Below are 27,717 nucleotides of genomic sequence, written 5' to 3' on the forward strand. Positions count from 1 at the left end.
TGTGTGTGTGTGTGTGTGTGTGTGTGTGTGTGTGTGCGCGTGTGTGTGTGTGTGTGTGTGTGTGTGTGTGTGCGCGTGTGTGTGTGTGTGTGTGTGTGTGTGTGTGTGTGTGTGTTGCAGCGTGTGAGTGTGTGTGTGTGTATGAGAGAGAGAGAGAGAGAGAGAGAGAGAGAGAGAGAGAGAGAGATCGTGTCACGCATAAAAACAGAAGAAACATTACTTCAAAAAAACACCAAAATCATTAACAGCTTCATTGCAACAGATCGCATATCAATATTATTTTGTACCAATAATTTTTCCACAGCTTCCTCTTTCATGTTCTGCTTTCTGTATCGATGGCTGGCTTGGGCAGTCCTTACACACTATGTATATATTTGAAAATTACCTGTATTAATCTTTTTGTCACAACAGATATCTCTGTGTGAAATTCGGGCTGCTCTCCCTAGGGAGAGCGCGTCGCTACACTGACAGCTGCACACGGGACCTCGGTTTATGATCTCATCCGAATGACTAGCGGTCAGACCACCGCTCAAGGTCTAGTGGAAGGGAAGAAAATACTGGCGACTGCCGGTGAGATTCGAACCAATGCGCTCGGATTCTCTCGCTTCCTGAGCGGACGCGTTACCTCCAGGCCAACACTCCATAATCGTTTCTAAACGACGGAGATAAGGTGGCAGGCAAGTTGAGTAGACGCGGCGTTAAAGAGTGAGAGGCAAGGACTGAGAGATCGACCACACCCAGTTTACCGGTGTAGCAGCCTCAAACTACCCCCCCCCCCCCCCCATCCCACCCCCTTGCTGCTTTTTACCCCGGGGTCATTCTGAACTAGCTTTTGCGGAATGACCCGGTCCGGGGTTATTTGTGGCTAGTTAAGACCGATCCACTAGTTGGAAATTAACTAACCCCTTTTCTGCGCGTTTCATCAAGCTGTTGAAAAAGTGAAGGGGGTCCGGTTCTGAGCGGTTAGCCCTTACTGACCCCAACCCCTACACCCCTCCCACTGCCCCCAGCCTCCCCCCCCCCCCCTTCCATTATAACTTAACGGAACGGAAACAAACGTTGAGGGGGGGCGGGGGGGGGGGAGTTCTACTTTATAAGACTGTGTATCTAACTGGACCAAACTTATCCCATGTTAAGCCTAGAACGACCCTCATATTCATTGCGGGGGGCGTAGGGGGGGGGGGCGAGGTTGGGGGTGTGGGGGGTTAAAATCCAAGCGGCGGAGGGAGCTCAATGCTGTTTAGTTGATGCTTACACCCATCGTGGGGTCATTCTAAGCGAGTCAGTCTAGCCAGTTTTGACCCCCGGGGGTTTAAACCCAGCGGGGGTACGAGTAGGATCCTACACCGGAAAATAGCATGAAGTAAAGTAAAAAAAATAAAATAAAATAAAATAAAAAGACAGCAGTTTTACTGCGTTGCTGGCATATTCCTTGTGGTGGTCATTGTCCACGGAACAGAATATCTAATAACCCAGAACTGTTCTCGTTCCTCTATGATTAATAAAACGGAATGTCCCCCACCCCGCCCCCACCCCGCCCCCATCCTCCCTAACAATCCATTCCCTGGTGTTGTGTGCATGAATCTTGGGGTGCCTACATGTGTGCGGTTGTTGATAATTGATTACCGTCTAACTTGCGTTTCTCTAGCTGCGGTCAATGGCATGTCAGCGAGACAACAGGTGGAGCGATGGCCACGTGGTTATGCACTTGACTAGGAAGTGAAGGTCCAGGTGTTCGAGTCACACACACACACACACACACACACACACACACACACACACACACACACACACACACACACATATATATATATATATAATTGATTACCGTCTAACTTGCGTTTCTCTAGCTGCGGTCAATGGCATGTCAGCGAGACAACAGGTGGAGCGATGGCCACGTGGTTATGCACTTGACTAGGAAGTGAAGGTCCAGGTGTTCGAGTCACACACACACACACACACACACACACACACATATATATATATATATATATATATATATATATATCTTAGACCGGGATATTTACTTCTAACTTCCACTATAGACCTTGAGTGGTGGTCTGGGTGCTGGTACTTTCGGATGAGACGATAAACCGTGGTGTACAAAAAAGGGGGTGGCGCTGCTTTATGGCAATGCACTCTCCCCGGGGAGAACAGCTCGGATTTCACAGAGAGAAGTGTGTTCTGATACAAAGTAATGCAAGACAAGATAAGACAAGAGAAGAATTTCTTTTTTCTTTTTCTTTTTTTTTTCTTTTTTTTTTTAGTTCTTCTTCTTCTTTTTTTTCTTCTTTTTTTTTTCTTTACGCCTTCCGGCTGTAGATTCGTGCGGATATGGATCGAAGTAGGGATTCTCTTGGACAATGTTCATCTTTGGTATCAGTGAGGGAATGAATTAGGACTGCGTGGATCGGAGTTTTTGATCCACATACTCCCAACAGTGAGACCCGCTGTGTTCCAGTGCTAATCAAAACGTCGTTTCTCTTCGAGTTTTTTGGCTGCCGACCCGTCACAGTTCCAGGTATCATTGTTGCGTGAAAGTCACAATTCGATGTCAAAACTTCGCTGGAAACCGGAGTCCCTTCGAAACATATGACTGCACGTGCTCTTGTCAGTTTGTCTAAGAACACAGAATTGGTCAAATCAGATCATGTTCCTCATAGCCTAGCATACTGCAAAGGGGTTATCTCACGGCTGACTACCCGTTAGTTCTTGAAACCAGTTGAAGATAACCCCAAAATTATGTTAAAGGTCAATCAAAACGATATTAGAAAGACCAATCCATCCATCCACGACTCGTTCAGTCCACGTAAAATAATCCATTTTTAAGAGATATGCTATCGTCGGATTCTAAGCATACTCGTCATCATTTTCCACTTACTTCTTACTTTCAGCTCGGCGTAGATCAACATGCGAACAAAACTCACGGTCCCAACTCAGTAGCGCGGTGTCAAAATTGCAGGTGTCAGTGTTTGGCCTTGTATTGTTTTGACGCAGTCGCAGTGGGAGTTCAAATCCCAGAGGTGTGATCGTTGAGCACTTAGTTGACGTGACAATGTGCCCTCACGTTCACTCTCTGTTATTAGCGAAGCAACGTATCTATATTTATCTATCCAAAAATAAAATAAAACAAAATAAAAGCCTTCAGTTTCAGGAATTTCCTGATGATGTTCATGCAACTGCTGGCATCACACTGTTGACGAAAACTGCCTGTGAGAGTACGATGAAGGACCACACAGTTGAAAAAAATTCCCTGGACAGTTCTTCAATTGAAGTAAAATGTTTTTTTTTATGTACTTTTTTATTTTAAATAAATAAATGATAAATAGATATATTCATAAAAACAGACCAGACGATGCGCACTGCACATCTGTGAAGATGATCCCAGAGAGAACCCTCGCCGAAAACTCTCCTTGATGCAGCCAACATGGAGAAGCCATGGACTGCATTTCACCCCCTCCCACCACCACCCCCCTGCAATCACTCACTGACTGTCAGCTCTTTGGAGAGCCTCTCTCTTGATCATTTCTACTTGTTTGGCAATGTCTGGAAAGCTGGTCGAGTTTCTCAGCTGTTTTTCCGTGAGCAGCGGACTGGAATGTGACGACAAAGACGCGAAGGACGCTGCCCCATATAATTCTTCCTCCGACTGCCCCTCCTCTAAATGTCCTGTCCCAGAGTGATCCGGATTTTCATCAAGCCGCGGCGCCTCCAGAAGAGAAGGTGATTCGATCCGTGGTATGCTGGAATATTCTGCAGTCAGAGAAGCTGGGGCAGGCGGAAAACTGTCGGAATCAGAATCGGACATGGCGTGGGTTGGAGGGGGAGGTGGGAGGCTTGGTGATGAGCCGGTGCTTTCAGCACCATGGTGCGACATATCGGGAGTGGTGGTTGTATCTTCCGAAATCTCACAGGTACCTGCTGGGTCTATGGGGATTTCTTCTGATGCCTTGTAAAGAGTTCCTGTTGTCGTCTCAGTGAATATGTCTGACTGGGTAACAACACAGTTTGAAAGTTCTCTGAGAATTGTTGGTTGTGGCTGGGATTCAAATGAAGGTGATTTTTCTTCTCCAGGGACAGACTGCTCTTCATTGGAGGCCGAACTGCAAAGCACTGTTTGGTTTTCTCCCTGAGTTAGGTTTCCACACTCCATAGAACCGGAAGAGGGGCTGGTTGAGTTTTCGGCAACAGGAATAGTACCGGAGTTTCCGTATGTTTCTTCACATGACTTCTCCGGCTTAATTTCAGTGGCTTCGCTCTTGCCTTTTTCTTCTGTCACGGTAATTGTAATTTCTTGTATGTTTGAGTCTTCACAAAGAAGATAAGACTGAGCGATTGTGGTATCCACTTTGCCTGTGAGGGAGTTTCCTGTTGCTTCTGAACACGTGAGCGTGGTTGGTGACATTGATAGCGTAACATCTCCATTCGCACTGGGCTCACAATGAGCCTCATCTACAGCTGATGCTGACTCTTCCTGATCACCACTTACGACAGGATCAAAGCTGACAGATGTCTGAGAATCCGATCCGTGTGGAGATTGACCATGACAATGACAATCTGATTCTGTGACTTGGGGATTGACTGTCACGATGTCCTCCTGACCAGCGGAATTCTGTGTTGATGCCACGACTTGTTCGGGTCCGGGTGATTCTGTGTCTGACACAGCTTGTGGTGACGGGGTCAAAGCTCCGGGGTCTTGCTCGTTGTGGTCCTTGCCTTCTTCAGCAGTTCCATCTGTGGGGTCTTCGGTGCTAGTGGGAGGACACACAGTCGGAGATGGTGAGGCAGGAGCCTCAAGAGAATTGGTCGCCATGGGATGTAGCGAGGCTTCTGATTTCAACAACTCTGGCCGTTCTGTGCTCACCATTCCAGGAGGAGAAATCTCTGACTGCTGTGAACTTTCTGCCTCAGAAGGGGGATTTTCTGATGGTTGATGGGTTTCTGTCTGAGACAGGGACATTTCTGACTGCTTCTGGATGTCTGCCTCAGGTTGTAAAGACTCTGACGTTTGTGCTGCTTCTGATTGTGTGGGACACGTTTCTGATTGTTCTAACGCTTCTGCCACAGCAGGGGTTTCTTCTGATTGGTCATCTGCATGAGAGGCAGAATTCTGTGCCTGCTGTGGGGTCTCTGCCTCCAAGGTAGATATAATCACTTGTGCGGAGGCCCCAGAGGGAGAAATTTCTGGTCGTTGGGCTTCTGCCTCAGATGGAGGGTTTTCTGGCTGTTGTGAAGTTGTTGCGTCAGAGGGGGGTATTTCTGACTGCTGTAAGGCCTCTGGCTCAGGGGGCGAGGCCGGTGATTGCTGCAAAGCGTCTGTTTCAGACGAGCAAGTTTCTGACTGCTGCAATACTCCCACTTCAGAAGGCGGTATCTCTGTCTCAGATGGGGAAATGTGTGACTGCTGTTGGTTTTCTGATTCGGGTGGTGACGTCTGTGATGGCTGAAGGGAGTCACTCTCAGGAGGGGAAATCTCGATGCGAACGGAAGGAACCGGCACGGGAACAACAGCACTGGCTCCTTCTCCGGTGCTTGTGGACGGACCAGGTTGCTCCGAGTCCACGTCCCCGGGGTTGTTGGCAGCGTTAGTCTGTCTGGACGCGTACAGCGGGGGTGGGGCCAGACCGTCGGCCGTGGAGGAGAGGGGAGGGGCACGCCTGGGACTGGGCGGGATGGCCGGGGGGTGGGTCACCAGCATGGTGTCGGTGTAGCAGGGAGGGGGCGGCGCCACGACAGCAGCGCCCACAGCGGCCGACAGCTCCCCGCCGCTGTCGAAGGCCAAGTTGGTCACCCCGCCGCTGGTGGTAATGCGCGAGGTGAAGCGGGTCGGGGGCAGAGTGCCGCCCACAGCCTGGGACATCATGAACACCGTGTTGTTGTTGCTCTGCATCATGTGCACGGCCGTGGAGATGGCCGACCCTTCCAGGCCTGCCTCATGTGGCGGGGAGGCGGGTGGCGCGTGGCTGTGGTAGAAGGCGGCGGCGCGGTGTGCCGGGGGCTGTCGGAGCTCCCCGCGACCCACGCAGCGGCCGCAGACGATGCCCAGGATGATGACGAAGCACACTCCCCCCACCACCCCGCCGATCAGAGCCCCCGTGTTCACCCAGTTCCGACCCTCGTCCTTCTCCGCTTTGGCCGTCGCTGCATTGTTGGACAGACCAGAAAATGGAAGAGTGTTCCGTTGTTATTGCTGTTCTGTTCATCCGCGACTTTCTGTCTGTTAACATTGTGTGTGTGTGTGTGTGTGTGTGTGTGTGTGTGTGTGTGTGTGTGTGTGTGTGTGTGTGTGTGTGTGTGCCTGTCTGTCTGTCTGTCTGTCTGTCTGTGTCTGTGTGTGTGTGTCTATGTGCGTGTGCGTTTTCTTTTGAAAATCTATAACTGTTTGTGTCTTATCATTGTATTCATCCACAACTTTCTGTCTGTAAACATACATTTCCTTTTTGTTGATTTAATTCTAATTACTGATTTTGCATCGAACAAGCAGCATGCAGTATACCGTATAGCAATGCCTTTGTTACAAGGTGAGATGACAAGCTCCTCATATTTTGCTAAATTTTATTGGCTCAGACCCGACGTCACTGCGTCCACAGTCGTCTTCTATGTCAGTGTTTGTCACATCTGCAAACATGCTGTTTAACTCTCTCCATACGAACGGCGAAAGAGACGACGTTAACAGCGTTTCACCCCAATTACCATCATCAAAATATTGCAAGAGGAAGGCTCTTATACTGAAGACGTGAATGTTGACAAAGAATACCACAATTCTGACGACGGAAGCTAAAGGTTGGGTCATTCAGACACCCACTGGACATCCGAGGGGTGTGTGTAGAGGAGAAGAGAGGACTGGCCGTACTGAGTGAGTTAACCAGCATGTGTATCACACACTGTATGAGTTTATATCAAAGATTGACATAAGTTTACGTTTGGGCCAACAGCAAAGTGAGAGCTGTATTATCGATGGTTTCTCCAATGCAATGGGAAATCATTGACAGCGTGGTCTTTTGTGAAGGACTATGACTCTCAAACTAGGAGGCAGCCTTGGGGGCTAGTTGGCCTTTTGGAACCACCCCAACGCCCACTGTCCTAAAACCCTCTTGGGAGAGAGTGGGGATGTAACTCGGGCAAGACACTGTCCACTATAATCAAATTCTTAGCCCAGATAGTCGGGACTGCAGTTACTTCCTCTGCTGTTCTGATGGTCATAGTCGAACTGACTGACTAATACACACACACACACACACACACACACACACACACACACATATATATATATATATATATATATATATATATATATATATATATATATATATATATATATAAGAGAGAGAGAGAGAGAGCACTTGCACAATAAACATACTGTTTAGCCGGTATTTTTGGTTACTTTCACTACAGGCACGCTTCTTGAAAGGCTGAAAGTGGTATGTCCTCTATTGAATGAATCATCCATGAACTGACCAGCTTCAGATTTTGTGGGCTGGTGGATCTCGGTAAGGGCACTGTTTACACTTTGGTAACAAAGCTAATACACACAGTTTTAAGGAGGCATGGGGTGATGTGATCACATTTCTTTCTTTCGTTCTTTCTTCCTCTTTTTCTGTGTCAACAAAAACCACCTAATACTCAATATTCAAAGGCTTGTCTGATATCGACAGAAAATAAAGTGATAACATATGTTGCTAAATCTTCATCGCATGGTGGAGTGTTGGCCCAGAGGTAACACGTCCGCCTAGGAAGCGAAAGCGCACCGGTTCAATTCCCATAGTCGCCAGTATTTTCTCTCCCCCTCCACTAGATATTGAGTGGTGGTCTGGACGCTAGTCATTCGGATGAGACGATAAATCGAGGTCCCGAGTGCACGTAAAAGAACCCACGGCAATAAAAGAGTTGTCCCTCGGGCAAAATTCTGTAGAAAAATCCGCTTCGATAGGAATAACAAATAAAATTGCATGCAGAAAGAAATACACACCAAAAGCAAAAAAAAAAAGGTGGCGCTCTTAGTATAGCTAGGCGCTCTCCGTGAGGAGAGCATCCCGAATTTCACACAGAAAAAAATGTGTTGTGACAGAAAAGAGTAATACAATACAATACAATACAATACAATACAATACAATACAGTATGTATCTCCATGTGAAAATCAAGGAGTGCCTGGTCCAGGCTGCCTCTCCAGTTGGTCCCAGTGTTAACTGTACAGTTAGCCTTGCCTCTCCCCGCCCCCTGTCTTCAGGGTGCGATCAGTAGACATGGCCTGGTCAGTATGTTCATACTGGATGAGTCCGTCACCATCTCTTCGCACGCTTCGACGCCTCCTTGAAACTGAAACTGAACTGCTGTCAAGTAGTTTGTTTGTTTGTTTGTTTGTTTATAAGAACTCAACGTTCTAGTCTGTCAACAATCTTAATTAAGTGATGTACGTTTGAACTGAGAAAGTGTAGGGTTTTATTAGCCACCGTTAGGACAAACATCCAGAAAGGACAATAACACAGGCACAAGAACACGACGCATGCTGTCAAACGGAGAACGTGTCGGGTTTTACATCCACGTATTGACAGTACCCAGTAAAGACAAACAACACAGGCACCAGAACATGTTATGATATGATATTGATACTTATACAGCGTCTGTCCTAGGTCAGAGACCATGCTCTAAGCGCTTTACAAACACGGGGTCATTTGCACGATAAGCTGCCTACGAGGGTGGAGCCGACTAACGATTGCCATTGGGCGCTCATCATTCGTTTCCTGTGTAATTTAATCAGATTTCAGCCACGCACACATATGCACTCAGACAGACATGTAACACTTTACCTGTATGACCGGTTGTTGTTGTTTTTTTCATTTACCTCGCCATATAGGCAGCCATACTACGTTTTCGGGGTGTGCATGCTGGGTATGTTCTTGTTTCCGTAACCTACCGAACGCTGACATGGATGGTAGAATCTTTAAAGTGCATCTTTGATCTTCTGCGTACGTATACACACGAAGGGGGTTTCAGGCACAAGCAGGTCTGCAACATAATATTGACTGACCTGGGAGATCGGAAAAAATCCCCACCCTTTACTCAACAGGCGCCGTCACCGAAATTCGAACCCGGGACCCTCAAATTGAAAGTCCAACGCTTTAATTAACCACTCGGCTGTTGCGCCCGTCAACATGACCCGGCCATGCTATAATACCGTCCTCTCATTCACGGTCACTCACTTGTGGAGACAGTGGTCCGGACTGTGGGCCGGTACTTGCGCATGGCGAAGAACCTCAGCTTGAAGCCAGTGGCCTGGAAGTTCTCATCCGACTTGAACACCACCAGCGCGTACGGCCCCGTGGTCTTGAAGGAGAAGAAGCCCACACAGTAGCGACGGATCAGAGGTGATTTTTCCGTCTCACCTGCATGCCAACAAGGAAAGAGGAGGAGAGGGGTAAAGGAGGAGGGTTTGGGGGTTGTGGGGGGATCAGGGGTGGGGTGGGGCTTGGGGGGCGGGTTGGGGGAGGGGGTTCACGTGTGAATACGTAGGTACTGTGTAAGGCATACACGACACCCGTAGAACTCAGAAGTCAGAGGACAGAGAGACTGAATAATGAACGACGAAGTGTTGTTACGTTAGTCGGCCCATGTGGAAGATGGTGTGTGTGTGTGTGTGTGCGCCCGCACGCGCGTGCGTGTATGTCTATTTGCATTTATTTGCTTAGTTGTTTATTTATTCATTATCATTATTGTCTTTTTGTTTTGTTCAATTATTCTTTTTTTCCTGCAATTTATTTCATTTCATTATCTATCTACTTACATTTTCGTGTTATTCTTTTATTTATTTATTCATTTTTCTATGGATTTATTTATTTGTTTATCTATGTGTGTATTCATCTATTTATTCATTATTTCAATGATGTATCCATTTACTTTTTTTGTGCACTTTTTTCCCCCCTCAAGGCCTAAGTGCGTTGGGTTACGCTGCTAGTCAGGCATATGTGGTGTATCGTATATTGATTGGTCCGAATGCAGTGACGCTTCGTTAAGTAACTGAACTGTACTGAGTCGTTAAAGCAGGAACCATACACCAAAAGCAATAATTAGTCTTGTGATAACGTGTAAGATGGAGGAGAGGTCTACCAAACCTCTTCCTGATCGCTCCTCACCAATACCTCCACCCATCTACCCCCCCCCCCCCCCCTCTCTCTTCTCCCTCCTAATCGTATATGAAGATTTAAGAAAGAAAATATTAAAAGAATCGGCTAGACTCCCCTTGCATGTGTTACTTGGAGCAACAAATTTCAATCACAGACATAATGTATCAAGACCTATTTTCCATGCTATCAATACAAGGAAAAAGTTAACCTGCAGTCAGTGATCAAGCATGGTGAAATACTATATAAAAACAAATGTCTATATGATGGGCACATTGTTTAAGTATATATTCATTTAGTTTGTACTTGTTTTTGTTGTTGCTATGGATAACACAATGTTATATGCAACCTCACCGATCCACCCTTCCCCATTGTATTGTGACCCAAGGTCGATATACATTAAACTTTCTGAGTTCTGAGTTCTTCTCCCTCCTACCTCTGCTTTGGAATACTTCGGAAGCATCGAAGCATCGGCGGTATCTTTTAAATGCTGAATGTAAAGAAACGCCACAATAAGTTTCCCAGTTTTCTGTTGTCTTCCCGATTTACTCAAGTAATCAGATCTCACTTGGATTAAGCCTTCGATGTTTTGCCTTGAAAACGGATTTCATCATTTTCGTCTCTCTTTTTGTTTTGTTTTTTTGTTTGTTTTTTTTAAACACTTTTCTTCATACTGAAATTTAACAATGAGGCCAGGGGATCCTATTGATTAACAAATCGTAAAGAGTGGTAACTCTCTCCATAAATTGAAAGTTTTTCAAAATGTTCGCAACAGCAGATGATTAACTCTTTCCATACGAACGGCGAAAGAGACGACGTTAACAGCGTTTCACCCCAGTTACCATCATCAAAATATTGCATGCGGAAGGCTCTTATACTGAAGACGTGAATGCTGACAAAGAATACCACAATTCTGACGACGGAAGCTAAAGGTTGGGTCATTCAGACACCCACTGGACATCCGAGGGGTCTGTGTAGAGGAGAAGAGAGGGCTGGCCGTACTGAGTCAGTTAAGAAACAAGCATTTCCTTCACCCTGTGACCGTGAGTTGTCAATACCAATAGCGCATGGGTCCTCCTTACTCGCTGATTGGTTTCGAAAGTCTGATTCCTTCACTGTGATGGCGTTATTGATGACAATGATCCAGTCACACGGTGCATGTTTTGAAACCGTGTGTCCATGATGATGTCTATGACAATGATAATAACTGTTTACCAGTTCTCTCCCAACTAATTCTAAACGCTCCCCACAAGGACCGTACATTTATTCACATGAACCATGCCGGCGCACTCTCACGCGATGAACTTCAACACTCAGTATTCCGAACGTCAATATAATTATCATATTGCCCAAGAACAAAAAGAAAGGGGTGCACAGAGAGAAGAGAAGACAGACAGACAGAGAGACATGAAATAACGATGGAGTGATGGCCTGGAGGTAACGCGTCCGCCTCGGAAGCGAGAGAATCTGAGCGCTCTGGTTCGAATCACGGCTCAGACGCCGATATAAATTTTTCTCCCCTCTCCTCTAGACCTTGAGTGGTGGTCTGGACGCTAGTCATTCTAATGAGACGATAAACCGAGGTCCCGTGTGCAGCATGCACTTAGCGCACGTAAAAGAACCCACGGCAACAAAAGGGTTGTTCCAGGCAAAATTCTGTAGAAAAAAAATCCACTTCGATAGGAAAACAAATAAACTGCACGCAGGAAAAAATACCAAAAAAAAAGGGTTGCGCTGTAGTGTAGCAACGCGCTCTCCCTGGGGAGAGCAGCCCGAATTTCACGCAGAGAAATCTGTTGTGATAAAAATAAATGCAAATGCAAATACAAATACAGAATCAAAAGACTGAACAGATACCACAAATCCTTCCGAAACAATGCAACCTGCTTAGCAGGATGAACAAAGCGGCCGTCACCCCGCGCTGTGAAAGAAAATGTTGGGATACACAATCGTGTTCAAATTGTCCGACCAAATTGTGGCATCGTGGCAAATCAATAACAGAACGAAACTATCTATTTATTTTTTCCAGATTCCAGCAACACAGCTTGCTACGATGGAGGGAAGATGAGGTGGCGGGGGTGGGGGTTGGGGGTGGAGGGTGGGTGGGCAGATCTGCATGAACCGAGTATGCTCTGATAGTGTGATGTGAATGACGTCTCACTGACGGGGAAGAAGGGGGGCGGGGAAATGGAGTTGGAGTAAGGGTGTTTCTCTTACATGCATTTCATGTGATGAAACACACACACACACACACACACACACACACACACACACACACACACACACACACACCAAAAACAAACAGCAAAGACACGAAACCTGTCACTAGTTTTCTTTTTCCTGTCTCCGGTCGTGGCCTGCAATTCCAGCGTCGTGTGACCTGTTTTTACTCCCGCCTGTAGGGCAGCCATACTCTCTTTCCGAGAGGTAGCATGCTAGGAATGTTCGTGTTTCCGTAACCCATCAAACGCTGACACGGATTTCGAAAAATTTCACGTGCATGTTTGCACACTGAAAGAAAAGGGATTAACGCATTAGCATGTCTGGACATAATTATGTTGACCTGGGAGACTGAAAAACAAACAAACACACAACTTATTTCCACCCTTAATTCAGCATGCGCCGGCATTGGGATCAAAACCTTGAACCCAGGATCATCGGACTGAAAGTCCAACATTTGGTTACTGTACTTATTGTCAACTTCCAGAAATATAATCAGAAAATAGTGTGTGGTCACAACAACACTACACGAACAGTTCTGACAAATTCAAGATTTGGCCGAGAGAGGGGAAGGTAAACGTGTGCCGGAAATTTCCTATTACAGTACCCCAATAATAATAATAATAATAATAGATACTTGTTGAGCACTTTCCTCCCTTAAAGGGAGCTCAAAGCACTTTACATATTTTCATATGTTTTACACAAACCTAATGTAGACTGTTAATACCTGGGTTTATGCGAAGATAAAGTATCTGCCTTTCTTTCTTTTCTTTTTTTTTCTTTTTTTTTTTTCTTTTTATTTTTTTTTAATACATCAGATGTAATGTAGCGTATAATGGAGCAGTCCGTAAATTCGACACCTCATTGAAACTGAAATTATAGTATGAAACTATGGAAACTGCCGCAAAAAGTGTGCCATACGATGACAAACTGACCGTCGAAAATGCTGACGCTGTCGTAGATACAGCTCTGGGTGGCCTCCATGTCCATCGCCAGTGTGTCCAGTCTGATGATGTAGTCACTGCTGGGGGCTCTCAGCAGCCACTTGCAGTCCGCCTTCCTGCGCATGCCCGGACAGATGGAAACAGGAACCGAAAATTAGCGACCATGGGAAGTTCGTTCTCACGACCACTCACTGTTTCGTGTCGTGTGGTGTCGTGCCGTGCCGTGCCGTGCCGTGCCGTGCCGCGTCGCGTCGTGTCGTGTCATGTTGTGTCACATCGTGTCGTGTCGTGTCGTGTTGTGTCACATCGTTTCGTGTCGTGTCATGTCGTGTCACATCGTGTCGTGTCGTGTCATGTCGTGTCACATCGTGTCGTGTTGTGTCATGTCGTGTCACATCGTGTCGTGTTGTGTCGTGTCGTGTCACATCGTGTCGTGTCGTGTCGTGTCGTGTCACCTGAATATCGTGTTCTATCGCATCCTATCGTATTACAGAGCTGTGTAGTAAGTTATCGTGGTTAACGTGCCCTATCGGTTCCTGTCATGTCCTGTGTATTGTCCTGTTATGTGATGTCATGTCTCGTTTCGTTCGTCTCATTTTCCATCATTTTAATTACCATATCACAGCCCTGCAACAGATTTGCAAAATCAGATGACTAAGGATTATTGACCCGTCTTTGAAAAAAAAAAAAAATCAGATGATGCACATGTATACTCGTTCAAATACCGTTCATACGTTTGACAAAATACACAAAAACAAGAACAGCAGCGGGGAGACTTGCATCACTGAACAACAAACGGCATTCATTCAGGATCCGCGGACACTGGGCGGACATTCCAGGGTGTCTTCACTGAGGTCCGGAACGTTTGACAACACTTGTAGAAGAGACAACTAGGACAGAAGCCAAACCAACGATATAATAGTAAAGAGCGCTAACTCTCACCATTCACAAGGTACACAACTTCAAGTCGGTGCTGCTTACGCTACCGATTCAGCTAGCACACAGCTAAATAAAAGGTACATTGGAACAAACCCAGACACTTCCTAAAAATAAAAAAAATAAAAAAATAAAAAGACGCCGGGCCTGTCTTTATACCGATCATTTGAGATGTGCACACAGCAGCAAAGACAGAAGAAATGTGCAAACACAAATTAGCTTTTATTCAAGACTGGCATAGCCTCTTTAATCCTGAACAAACCACACAGAACACACGAACAATACAGAACAAACACATGGTTGCCTCGGTCGTTTTTCAGCTGGAAATTAAAACAATGAGGCCAGGAGATGAAATGATTAACAAACAGTAAAGAGTAGTGACTCACTCCATTCACAAGGTACACAACTTTAAGTCAGTGCTGCTTACGCTACCGATTCAGCTAGCACACAGGTAAATAAAAGGCACATTGGAACAAACTCAGACACTTCCTCAAAACTGTTTGTTAATCCTTTCATCTCAAGGCCTCATTGTTTGTTAATTTCCAACGATGTAATAACTATATGGCTCACCTGGGGTAGTGTTGGGGGAAGTTGGGGGAAGTCAACGTTCTCTGCAGAGAGCCCGCAATCACCTCCTTGGCCTTCTTTTTGTCACACTGTGCTCTCACCACTGCCACAGCAACAACAATAATAGTTTCACTTTCACTTTTACTTTTAATTTCACTTTCACTTTTACTTTCACCTTCAGGAGGAAGGTGGCAGAATGGTTAGGTTAAGACGCTCAGCTGCCAATACAGAGTCCGCGATGGTCTGGGTTCGAATCCCGCTCTCGCTCTTTCTCCCAAGTGTGACTGGAAAATCAGTCGAACTGAGGGTCTAGTCATTCGGAGAAGACGATAAACTCCGAGGTCCCGTGTGCAGCACGCACTTGGCGCACTGAAAAAGAACCCATGGCAACGAGAGTGTTGTCCTCTGGCAAAATTCGGTCAAAGACATCTACTTTGATAGTACACAAATATGTATGCGTGCACTCAAGGCCTGACTAAGTGCGCTGGGTTATGCTGCTGGTCAGGCATCTGCCTAGCAGATGTGGTGTAGTGTATATGGATTTGTCCGAACGCAGTAACGCCTCCTTGAGAAACTGAAACTAAAACAACAACAACAACAACAATAATAATAATAATAATAATGATAATAATGATGATGATGGTGGTGGTGATGATGATGATGATAATAATGATAACAACAATAATGACAATAATGATAATGATAAATATATCTTTTTTATATCACATTCAAGATATGGATGAAAATCTGTGTATGCAGGTGCTCGTATGTCTGGGGCTGCCTGTTTATACCTTTACATGTATGCAATGATGCATGCTTCACGTGCGTATGTATGCTTTTAAGGATCTCACATGACATACTATGCATTCAGTATTACGAAAATAATGTTGATCTGCTCCTGTTTGTCGTGTTTCTGTATTTTCTGTATTTTCTCTTTGACTTAAAAGCAAACAAACATAGAAATTAAAATACAAAAAAGGTTAATTGAAAAAGAAAACATCCATGATGGTAATGATGAAGAAACGACGATTATGATGATCATGATGATGATAATGGTGATTACAATTTTGAAGTTAGTGGGGACAACAACGACAACGACCTCAGTCTTGATGATGATGAATCAGGTTGTTATTATGATGAAGACGATGGCGACGACGACGATAATGATGATGATGATGATGTTTACTATGATGATGATGACGATGCCGACGATGATGATTATGATGAATATGATGATTACTATGTCAAAAATTAATATTTTCCATTCATCCGTTCGATTCCACAGCTCAGTGATGCCAACTCCGCCACAGTCGGCACCAAGTTTGGGTATTACAGACACAGGGGCTCTGTTCGACATTGATATATAAATGCAGAACGGACGTGGCTTCGTCAACAGATATTTGTACAAGTCGGTCTAAGACGATTACTCACATTTCCGATCTCATCAATCACTTCTTCTTCTTCCTTCTTGACCTACAATTCACATGTACGTTCGCTCGTATATATTATGTATACGAGACATTGAAATACGCAGAACGCACGTGGCTTCGTCAACAAATACTTGTACAAGTCGGTCTAAGACATTACTCACATTTCCGATCTCATCAATCACTTCTTCTTCTTCCTTCTTGACGTACAACTCACATGTACGTTCGCTTGTATACATGTATACGAGTGGACATTGATATATGCAGAACGCACGTGGCTTCGTCAACAGATAGTTGTATAAGTTGGTTCAAGACGATTACTCACATTTCCGATCTCATTAACTCACTTCTATAACTTCTTCGTCTTCTTCTTCTGCTGCTGCTGCTGCTGTTGCTGCTGCTGTTTCTTCTTCTTCTTCTTCTTCTTCTTTCGTGGCCTACAACTCACATGTACGTTCGCTCGTATACATGCATACGAGTGTTCCTGCTGAAACCTGACTGTTTTTACCGGGGCCTTAATTAATTCGCAGAGAACTCTACGTTTAAAGGACTCAGCGCATGATTGGTATGTTCTTCATAGTGTTTCCACATTACACAGAATTCTAACATGGATAACAGGGTCCGTTCAGTGCGCCTTTTTGACCCTTTGCCTGAATGTACACAAGAAGGGAAACCAACACTCAGCTCAAATCACAGACTGACATAAGTTTACAGTTAGGCCAACAGCAAAGTGAGAGCTGTATGGTCTCTCCATTGCAACTGAAAGTCATTTACAGCTTATTCTTTTGTGAAGGACTATGACTCAAACCAGGAGGCAAAATTGCTCTGGCTCCTAGTGCTGCAGCATTGGGGGCTAGCTGGCCTTTGGGAACCATCCCAACACCGGCTGTCCTAAAAACCCTCCTGGCCGAGAGAGTGGATATGTAACTTGGGCAAGACGTTCTCCAGTACAATCAAATTCTAACCTAGACAGTCGGAACAGCAGTTGCCGCCTCTACTGTTCTGAAGGTCATAGTCGGGCACGACAAATGTAACACACGAAGGGGTGCAAAGGCATCAACGGATCTGCACCTAATCTGACCTGTGAGTTTGGACCCCCTCCCCCTCTCTATCCCCCACCTCCCCCCTCAAACACACACACACACACACACACACACACACACACACACACACACACACACACACACACACACTTTAATCTTCCAGCCGCTGATACCGGGTTCGAACCCAGGGACCCGGACAATGTCCATTGCTCTAGTCATTCGGCCACCGCGAGCAGCATCAGTGTGCGATTTACATTATTCATCAGTCCGCGTGATTCCGGTAGATAGGCGCTGCGTTATTTTCGGTCGTGAGTCTAACAAAACACCAGAGAGCGAGACACGTTCGTTGTTCACGACTCTGGGTCCAGGAAAACTAGCAGAAACCAAGAGGCACTCTGTCTGACGAGTCACCAATACACGATTTTCACTGTTCAAATTAATCTTCTGCGTGACCGCAGAGATGCAGAGACTGAGGAGTTGGTTATCAGAAGGACAGGAGTGGCCGAGTGATCCTGTCTTATCGATTCCCGCAGTCCAAGGTTTGAATCTGCACTGTGGGCTAAGAGCTATATACTAGTTAAGTACGCAATAGTTTGTTGTTTTGTTTGTTCTTTTGTTGTTGGTTGTTTTTTTTTTTACTTTCCTTTTAGTTCGTTGTGTGTTTGTCTGTCAGACCTCTCCAGTCCCTCTAGTAAATGCACTATCCCAACAGAGCAAGTGTCAGACTGAATTTCGCCGGTACATGCGTGCACTTATGCAGAAAACGATCAAAATATATTACAGTGCATTTTGCAGGATCCATTGGGACCATTCGATGGATTCGACCCAACAATCTCCTTGACCGCAGTGTCCCTTATTGCTTTGTGTAACTCTAACGGCCAAAGGAAGCTTTCTGCTGGGCCGGCCTCTGCTTTGAACGTCCGTTGCGCAATAATTCTTGAATCTCTTAATTCAAACCACAGATCCACTTCAGTGTGATAAAAGTAGACGTCGAAACAATGTGCTAAATTTGAGTTTGGTCCCTAAAGGAAGTTGTTTTTTACGGATTTGCAGAAGAGTGGAATACGCACACGCCTACGCGCCTGGGCGTGCGCGGACTCGGACACACACACGCGCGCGCACACAAACATACACACACACGCATGCACGCACATGCACACACACTCACTAACACACACACACACACACACACACACACACACACACCACACCACACACACACACACACACACACCGAATCCAGTACCCTTTCCATTTCCCAGTGCTGCTGCCTATCATGAGGACAAATAAAACATGCACACGCCATTATCATGTGGCTGTAATTAGCTGTCGATATGAAAGCAGAAACTATATCATTGAAACCTGACACAAACCGAACATTGAGGAGGTGGTTTTTAAAAAATGATAATATAGCACGTTTCTCCAGAAATACTGCTCAAAGCGCTTTACATTTCGTTCCCCACTGCCCGCCTCCCAACTCAATACTCTTTCCCACTCCACCCACCCACCCACCCAGACACAAAGGAAGCACGTGCCACAAAACACTCACGCAACTGAACGTTGGAAACCACCCACCAACCCATGACTCCCTCCAGAAAACGAATCCCTGCAACACGAACTCAGGCACGCACACACACACGAACGCACGGACTCTTGCCAGCACCCTGCCACACACTCACGGCAAACAGCCAATCCACAACAACAAAAAATGCACCCGAAACCAGATCACACCAAGATCAGGGAAAAACAACAACAACAACAACAAAAACCTGCTGTTACTGCTGTTGGAAAAGATATGTTTTCAGAGCAGATTTAAAAGATTTCAACAAAACTGAATGACGCAAATTTTCTGGTAGTTTGTTCCACGATGACGGAGCCTGGAAAGATCGTTGACCCTGTTGCTTCTGGTTACTGCATGTTGTGAAGCCGTGGCCCTGTGGGAATGAGCCCGACAACGAATCGAGTGTAGAGGTTCGAGCCCCGCAGGGACCGGGATGAATTATGACTGATAACAAATGGGTACCTGTTTAGCTGTAATGGATAGAATGAAAAACATTTTTTTTAAACCTAATCTGGAAAGTTGTGCTTCATGAAATATGTAAAATATAAGAAATGAAAATCTGAATGGTTCCAAAGTTAGTCGGCTCATTAATAAAACGCTTTCAACGAAAAACAAAACTGAAAAGAAATAGGTTTTTCAAAAGATGAATTGCTTTTCCTTAGTGAAGCAGAAAAGCAAACTTGTTTTCCGTTGTATTTCAAGGATCCTTTTTTCTTCTTTTTTTCCCCCCCATTGTAAGATGAAGGAAGGTGGCAGACCGGTTAAAGCGTTTATTTGCCAATAGACCTACTGTTTTCGAGAGAGTTTGCGTTCGATTCTCAGTCTAGCGCTTTAACTCACCACGTTTGACTGGAAACCCAAACCGAACGTTTAGCCATTCGGACGGGACGGTAAACCGAGCTCCCGGCGTGTGCAGCACGCACTTGGCGCACTGAAAACGAACCCATGTCTCCAAAAATTGTTGACCTCTGCAGAAGAACCCCCACTCAGATAGGTACACAAATACAATCATATGCACGGACTCAACGGGTCTGACTAGTGCGTTGGGTTATGCTGCTGTGAGGTATCGGGCCAGCAGATGTGGTTTAGCTTATAAGGATTTGTGACGCCTCCTTTAAGAACTGAAACTGAAAACTGTATTGTTCAACACTTTCGGAATGTAATCATAAAAGATCAGTGTCAAACTAAAAACGCAATGGAAACACGACCCGAAAGTAAATGAAGAAAACATAGGCCTATTCGTCGCTTGTTTACGAACTGCGAAACTTTTGTTTTGTTTTCTATGTTTGCTTTTTATAACATGTGAAATGAATAGTAAAAAACGAAAATTCGTCAGCCAACATTTATAGTTATCAAAAACCAAGTGGAAATAAAGGCAAAATATGAAAATCTTCAGGGATGAAAATGAAATATGCAAATTACATGGCTAACTGGATTAGTTTCGAACCATCCAAAGAACGCGGAAATGAGTAAATTTTCCTTTATTTAAAAAAAAAAAAAAAAAAAATCCCTTTTTTTTTTAACCTCCGTGGATTGTGAGTCTGTTGTCCTCTTTTTTTTTCTTCTTCTTCTTTTTTTTTTTTTTTTAAACTTTATTTCAGTGTCAGGGGGTACGATCATGACACATTTTCAGCCTTTTGTCTTGTAAGCAGATGCCTAGACATAAATTATCTTCATCGTTGTTTTATACTCAAAGCGTTATAATCAACGTGAGGCATAATTGGATACAGCTGTATAACTGGATGTTGTTCTATGTGACAATGTATGTATATGGCTATGTTTAACATTCTCTCTCTCTCTCTCTCTCTCTCTCTCTCTCTCTCTCTCTCTTATCCATTATTAGTAGGCCTGAATATATTCTGCTGTGCCCACAAAAGACTAGAATTAAATATAAAATTGGATAGGCAAAAAAAAATGAAATGAAGAATGAAAGAATGCACCTGTAAATCGTCAAATGAGCGACTGAAGAAAGAAAGAAAAGAAAAGAAACAAAACAAGAAAACAAAAAACTTGTAACACACACACACACACACACACACGCACGCACGCACGCACGCACGCGCGCGCGCACCCACACACACACACAAACACACACACACACACACACACTGGCACACAAGACAGAAAGCAGAAAATGATAAGGAAGAAGAAGGGATGTAATTCTCGGTACAAAGAAGGGATGTAATTCTCGGATGGTAAACTGAGAAGAGGGACACGACCAAGGACTTATTTTTAGAAGTGCGTGGGACACGATGGTTGTGAAAGGGACATAAATCTGACACGCTCATATCGAAATAAACGAAAACCACATGAGTAAAGCTTGTGAATCTGTGTCTGTGTGCGTGCGTGCGTGCGTGCGTGTGTGTGTGTGTGTGTGTATGTATGTATGTACTGTCAACAAGCAACGACCCCTGCTCTTATCGAAATAAACGATAATCACGTGTCGAGTTCAACCTTTTTTCGCTCTGTGTGTGTGTGTGTGTGTGTGTGTGTGTGCTGACAACAATGCAATGGCCCCTGCTCATATCGAAATACACGAGAATCATGCGCTGACTTATGCCTCTGAAGCTCTTTCTGTGTGTGGGTGGGTGTGTGCTTGTGTGCTTGTGTGTGTGTGTGTGTGTGTGTGTGAACTGACAATAATGTAATGGCTTCTGCTCATACCGAAATAAACGAAAACCACGTAATGATTTCAGCTTGTGAATCAGTGTGTGTGTGTGTGTGTGTGTGTGTGAACTGACTATAATGTAATGGCTTCTGCTCATACCGAAATAAACGAAAACCACGTAATGATTTCAGCTTGTGAATCAGTGTGTGTGTGTGTGTGTGTGTGTGTGTGTGTGTGTGTGTGTGCCGGTGTGTGTACGACAACAATACAATGAACCCTGCTCATATCCAAATAAACGAAAATTACATGCAGCTTGTGAATGTGTGTGTGTGTGTGTGTGTGTGTGTGTGTGTGTGCTGACAACAATGCAATAGCCCCTGCTCATATCCAAATAAACGAGAATCACGTGCTGAGTTCATATTCTCAATGTGTGTGTGTGTGTGTAGTAGTAGTAGTAGTAGTTGTAGTAATTGTTGTTGTTGTTGTTGTCTTTAGTTTAACATCTTCTACTTTAAGTGATATTAGATGGAAACTGAGGAGGGGGGGTGGGGCAGTGGTGGTGGGAACAGTATTGGGCAGAGGGTGAAGAATGGTGTGTGTGTATGTGTGTGTGCGCGAGTGTGCGCATGTGTGTGTGGTGGGGAAAGATACAGAGCATTGGAAAAAATGAAAGGGAGACACAGGCATAATAGAAGGAAACTCTAACATCAAACAACCATAACAACTATTACAAATGTCCTATTGGACTATGCAGCAAACCTTCTGCAATAACAGATAGCATTTTGAAATTGTCAAAAATACATTAACAAGAATTTTCCGAGAAGTTTGGTAAAAACGATTTTAGACTCTGACATTCAAAGAGTATGTGTTTGCTAGAAATAGATTCTCCACATATGCATCTAACATCTTTGCTGAACTTTGTTATGAAGCGTTCAGCTTTATCCTGTTCGATAATGCCTGAATTTGCCTTAATCTGATTAAATTACTGAATGTATTTGATTGATTGATAGATTCCGGTTGTTGAGTATCATTTATACTTTTATTCAAAACTTTGCCAATTTGCTGGTATACTTCCCTGACTTTGCTCCGCGATGCTTGTTCTAGTAAGCGGTACCCTTCTTGTACAGACAAAGGCACATAAAGTTCTGTGGTTCCCTGTTGGTGTTTTGCACCTTTTCGTGCAGCCCTGTCAGCCCATTCATTTTTCAGGAGACCAAGGTGAGAAGGAACCCAACAAAAAGTTAGCCTATATGTGTTCCTCTCAAATTCAAAAGATGTTCAATGTGACTTATTTCTGTTATTATTTTGGACTTGTTCTTACAATTTGGTGAGTTTAAAGCATATAATATAGATTTTGAATCAACACAAAGTAAGACTTGTAGAAGGCAAACTGGAAGATCAATAATATAATTTAAAGCCACAAGAACAGCGACAAGTTCAGCTGTGAAGTGTGTGTGTGTGTGTGTGTGTGTGTGTGTGTGTGTGTGTGTGTGACGGTTTCTCTCTTAACCAACCTACAAGAATTTTTTTCACACACAGTTTGTCATCTTTTTTTCTTCTTCTTTTTGTGGTCTTCTCCACCTCCTCCCTTTTCTACCGACTGCAACACAGAGGGCAGAAACATTAGAAAGGTCAGCTCCTGGTTCTTCAATTGACAACACCAACACAGGAGAGAAAAATAATAGTAGGAAATCACTGAAGACTTGACAATGTTTTCAAGATATAATAATGATAACGATCATCATCACCATAACAACTCATTATTATGATCATTAATAACAACAAAACAACAACAATGATAATGATAATGACGACGACGACGATGATGATGATGATAATGATATCATTACCATTGTTAACAACAACAAAACAATAAAGAGAATAATATCATTACTATTGTCATTTTTATTATTATCATTGTCATCATCAACGAGATAGATGAAAGATTAGTCATGCTTCTACCCGTCGCATTCATGGACGCGGGATAAGCTTTTCGTTCACGCGCATGATGGAGAAAGATGGGCAGAATAGCTCTGTATTGTACCCCGGCTTTTTTCTTCTTTCTTTTTTTTTTCATGCATGAGATGAAAAGAGTAATTAGTTTCTGATTCTGCTGTGCGCGCGGGAAGTGCGGTGTGTTAGGGTGAGAGGAGCCTGCTGATATGTAAGACTGTACATACACATGGGAGCGGAAAGGACAGTAGCTGGCTGTGCCATTTACACGCAACGAAAGGCGAACGGTTGGGACTCTGCAGTATTGCCTTTAACAACCTATTTAGTCTTCGCTCTTAAGGTCAGGTTTTTCTGTTGCCAGCGTCCTTGGCTGGAACTCCTTGCAGCTGAGTTTAACAAGCTATTAGCCTTCGCTCTTAAATGTCAGGCTTTTCTGTTGCCGCGGTTCTTGGATGGATCTCACACTCAGTGAGTTTAACGACCTACTGGTTCACGACTTTTAAGTGGAGTGATGGCCTAGAGGTAACGCATCCGCCTAGGAAGCGAGAGAATCTGAGCGCGCTGGTTCGAATCACGGCTCAGCCGCCGATACTTTCTCCTCCTCCACTAGACCTTGTGTGGTGGTCTGGACGCTAGACGAAAAACCGAGGTCCCGTGTGCAGCATGCACTTAGCGCACGTAAAAGAACCCACGGCAACAAAGGGTTCTTCCTGGTAAAATTCTGTAGAAAAAAATCCACTTCGATAGGAAAAAAAAACAAATAAAACTGCTCGCAGGAAAAAAAAAAAAAAAAAAGGATGGCGCTGTAGTATAGCGACGCGCTCTCCCCCGGGGAAAGCAGCCCGAATTTCACACAGAGAAATCTGTTGTGATAAAAAGAAATACAAATACAAATACAAGGTCAGTTTCAGTTTCAGTTTCAGTAGCTCAAGGAGGCGTCACTGCGTTCGGACAAATCCATATACGCTACACCACATCTGCCAAGCAGATGCCTGACCAGCAGCGTACCCAACGCGCTTAGTCAGGCCTTGAGGGGGGAAAAAAGGTGAATAAATAATAGATAAGCTTACACAAATAAATAAATAAATAAATTATTATATATACAAGGTCACGCTGTTCAGAGGTCTTAGTCCATTGAAGGTTGCGTTGCGGTGAGAGTCCTGATCGGGTTTCACTCTAAACCGGCTTATCAGCCTCTTTTTTCTTCTTCTTCTTCTTCTTCTTCTTCTTCTTCTTTTAATCAGTTATCACCGGCAGTAGACGGCCGGGGCCCGCCGGCACGGAGTATGCAGTTAGAACGCCGAATGTTGGATCTGGGGATTTTCAGTTCGATACCGGCGACAGGTAGGTAAATGGTGGGGTAGGTGGGGGTGGGGTTGTTGCTGTTTTTTTTCTTTTTCTTCTTCTTCTTCTTCTTACAGGGTAAGAAATTTGCCGACCTGCTACTGACCTTAAGTCTCCTCCGTGTGCATACGCGCGTAAAATAATCGATATGCTTGTCAAAGGTTCGGGATACACGAACATACCCAACATGTCCACCCCCCACCCCTACCCCCGAAAATGGACAATGGTTGCCTACAAGACAGGGTAAAAACGGCCAAGCACATTAAAGTATTAATGATGCACTGAAGTGAACGTGGGAGTTGCAAATGACCCACGAATGCAGAAGGAAAGCAAGAAAGGAAGAAAGGATTTTAAAAGAAAAAAAAGATAAAAGACAGAAAGAAAAAAAATTAGTAAACTCTCACAAGAATATCAGATGTCTCATCCCGATATATACCTGACCTGTGTCAGTGATACTGAGTTTTCGTTTCTTTAATCTTTTATTTTTTCTTTCATGCTATCAACCTCAGTGGCTCTGACGCACGTCTCTCTCTCTCTCTCTCTCTGTCTGTCTGTCTGTCTCTGTCTTTCTATCTATCTATCTACCGTCTGTCTATCTAATTCTCCCCTCTGCTCTCTCTCTCCCCCCCCCCCCCCCCGCCCCCCCTCTCTCTCTCTCTCTCTCTCCCACCACCTTCGCTTTTCTCTCTCTCTCTCTACTCTCTTCTAATTCTGTATCCGTTAAAATTCATCAGTTCAGACAAAAGCTGAACTCTGCACTCAACTGAAAGAGAGGGCGACAAGTAGGTGTTTCCTTCTCGTTTTTTGTTTGTTTGTTTTTTGTTTGTTTTGTTTGTTTTGTTTGTTTGTTTTTGGTTTTTTGTGTGTTTTTTTGTTTTGTTTTGTTTTCGGTTTTTTTTGTTTTACTGTCTCCACACAGTGAGGGGTTTCAGTCAAACTTGGAAGCTACCGCTACGCAACTTTAACATATAGGTGTATACCGTACTGCTGAACTAAAAAGGCTGTATATTATACAGAGACGGTCACTTGAAAGCATCCGTAACATTGCCATTTATCGTGTACCTGAACCGAAAAGCTGGTATCAGTACAGAATAGGAGGCGGTCAATTGAAAACAACCCCACGACCGTAATATTAACACGCAAAAAAAGTTGTTTCAGACTGTTATAGAAAAGAGACAGTCAGCATATTTGAAAAAAAGCCGTAAACTTCAGGACAACAAAAGCAACGTTAACTTTTACCGTATAGATGAACTAAAAAGGTTGTATGATACTACAAAAACGGTCAATCGAAACCAACCGCAACACTACTAGAACTGAAAAAGTTGTATCAGTAAAATAAAACACAGACTATTAGGCTACTTGAAAAAAATCCGTAAGCTTCAGTTAATAACAACAGCAACGTTAACATGTATTGACAAACTGAAGAAGTTATGTACGTAAAATATAATTGAAAACAACCGTAACATTCAGGATGATAAAGCAACGACAACATTTTCCGTACAGATTAACTGAAAAGGTAGTATAATAAAACAGAGACGGTCAATGAAAGGTAATTATAACAAGAGAACATCACACATGTATTTTAAATACTGACGAGAAAGATGGGGACTCTGAAGCAGACAGACAGAGACAGAGAGAAACGAAACGAAATGTTTTATTCGATTAAAGACCAAAGCCCTCAACTGAAGAGGCGTGACACACATGTACAAAGTAATTTTAGAATCATAAGTCGTACATGTATGAAGTAATAATAATTATAAGAATCATAAGTCACACACGTACAAAGTAATATAAGAATCATTAGCCATACTAATACCACAGCAATGTTCTAAACTTCCTACTAGTAAAATGCACCAACAGCAAAAAGTTTAACATATCAAGAGAGGGGGGAGAGAGAGAGAAAGAGAAGGAGAGATAGAGTTGCCAAACTTCAAAAGACGGCAGCGTGATATAAACAAATTTGCCTTTGGTTTTAATACAAAATTGATTACTGGAAAACACTGGAAAATACTTTTTTTTTTTAAAGAAAAAGAAAAGCAAAGACACGCCTGAACAAACTTCAAAGCAAAAAAGGTTCTGAAAGACGGCATCATTGTGTTACAAAACAGCAAAATGATATAGGCTGAAACAAATTTGTCTTTGGTTTTAATACAATATTAACTACTCAGTGAAAAATACTGGAAAATAGAAGAAGAAAAAAAAAAAGAAAAGGAAAAAAAGAAAAAAAAACTACCTGAGGTCGGAATCAAGAGATACGCGTCACACTTACCGGAAAAGTAGACCATGAGACTGACAGCAGCCACAGGTATCCTCAACACGGCGCCACGCATGGTGTGGAGTCCAATATGACCCACCTCTTTGTCAACAGAAACCAGATCGCCTCTTTGCCCCGCTCCAATCATCCACAGAATTCATTAATTAACTCTGTCGGCAGGTTTTCCTGTCGCTCAGGTTGTCTCCAAGCCTCTCTTTGTTTTCCATCTTGCTTACACCTCTAGACAGAACCACCTGTTTATACCGGTAACAAGACCCGGTGGCAAAGGCGACGGCGCCGTGTCGATCAATAAATACGCTGACAAATCTCTCGTCTTCAGTGAAGTACAGGTTGCAAACAAACTTGAGTTTATGAAGGAAACCTTGAAAGTGACTCCACAGTTCTGTTTGTCGGTCTACATGTTCAGAGAGTGTGATTCGGACTGAAATATTCGCCGCGGGTGACAGACAGAAGATGAGGGTAAGAAGTTGGGGGAGTTAAAAAATCTGTATTGAAGTGAGCAGGCAAAAACTGACCGGTGTTAGAGGTTTTTCATTTACGTTCGAACTTAAATCTGTTTGCAGTGTGTTCGTTTAGTCCTCCACGACCAACTAGTTCTCGTGGAAAGAGTACCAGCTTCCTTTAACCATGCTATAGGCAAGGCGATTGAATCAACTACCCCGTTTCTGTACGTAGGCCTATTCGATACATGATCATCACAATCTAATCTGTACGATCAGT

General features: G+C 44.0%; 1 protein-coding gene across 1 annotated transcript; it reads right to left on the reverse strand.

The window, feature by feature from the left end:
* Positions 1 to 2,318: 2,318 nt before the first annotated feature.
* On the reverse strand, positions 2,319 to 27,418 carry LOC143281729 (uncharacterized). The gene is made up of 5 exons (XM_076587004.1): positions 26,992 to 27,418; positions 14,790 to 14,889; positions 13,275 to 13,399; positions 9,202 to 9,384; positions 2,319 to 6,141 (listed from the first exon to the last, which is right to left on the reverse strand). Exons 1-5 carry the CDS (start codon positions 27,122 to 27,124, stop codon positions 3,485 to 3,487), a joined length of 3,198 nt encoding a protein of 1,065 aa, XP_076443119.1. The 5' UTR covers positions 27,125 to 27,418; the 3' UTR covers positions 2,319 to 3,484.
* Between the last annotated feature and the right edge of the window lie 299 nt (positions 27,419 to 27,717).

The sequence above is a fragment of the Babylonia areolata genome, chromosome 4, assembly GCF_041734735.1.
Source record: "Babylonia areolata isolate BAREFJ2019XMU chromosome 4, ASM4173473v1, whole genome shotgun sequence".
NCBI lineage: Eukaryota > Metazoa > Mollusca > Gastropoda > Neogastropoda > Buccinidae > Babylonia > Babylonia areolata.

Excerpts from the sequence above, each read along its gene's own strand:
- LOC143281729 (XM_076587004.1), bottom strand. The coding sequence starts at position 27,124 with ATGATTGGAGCGGGGCAAAGAGGCGATCTGGTTTCTGTTGACAAAGAG. Across the intron at positions 13,400-14,789 it reads TTCCCCCAACACTACCCCAG|GAAGGCGGACTGCAAGTGGC; the intron begins GTGAGCCATATA and ends GGGCATGCGCAG. Across the intron at positions 6,142-9,201 it reads CCGGACCACTGTCTCCACAA|CGACGGCCAAAGCGGAGAAG; the intron begins GTGAGTGACCGT and ends CCAACAATGCAG.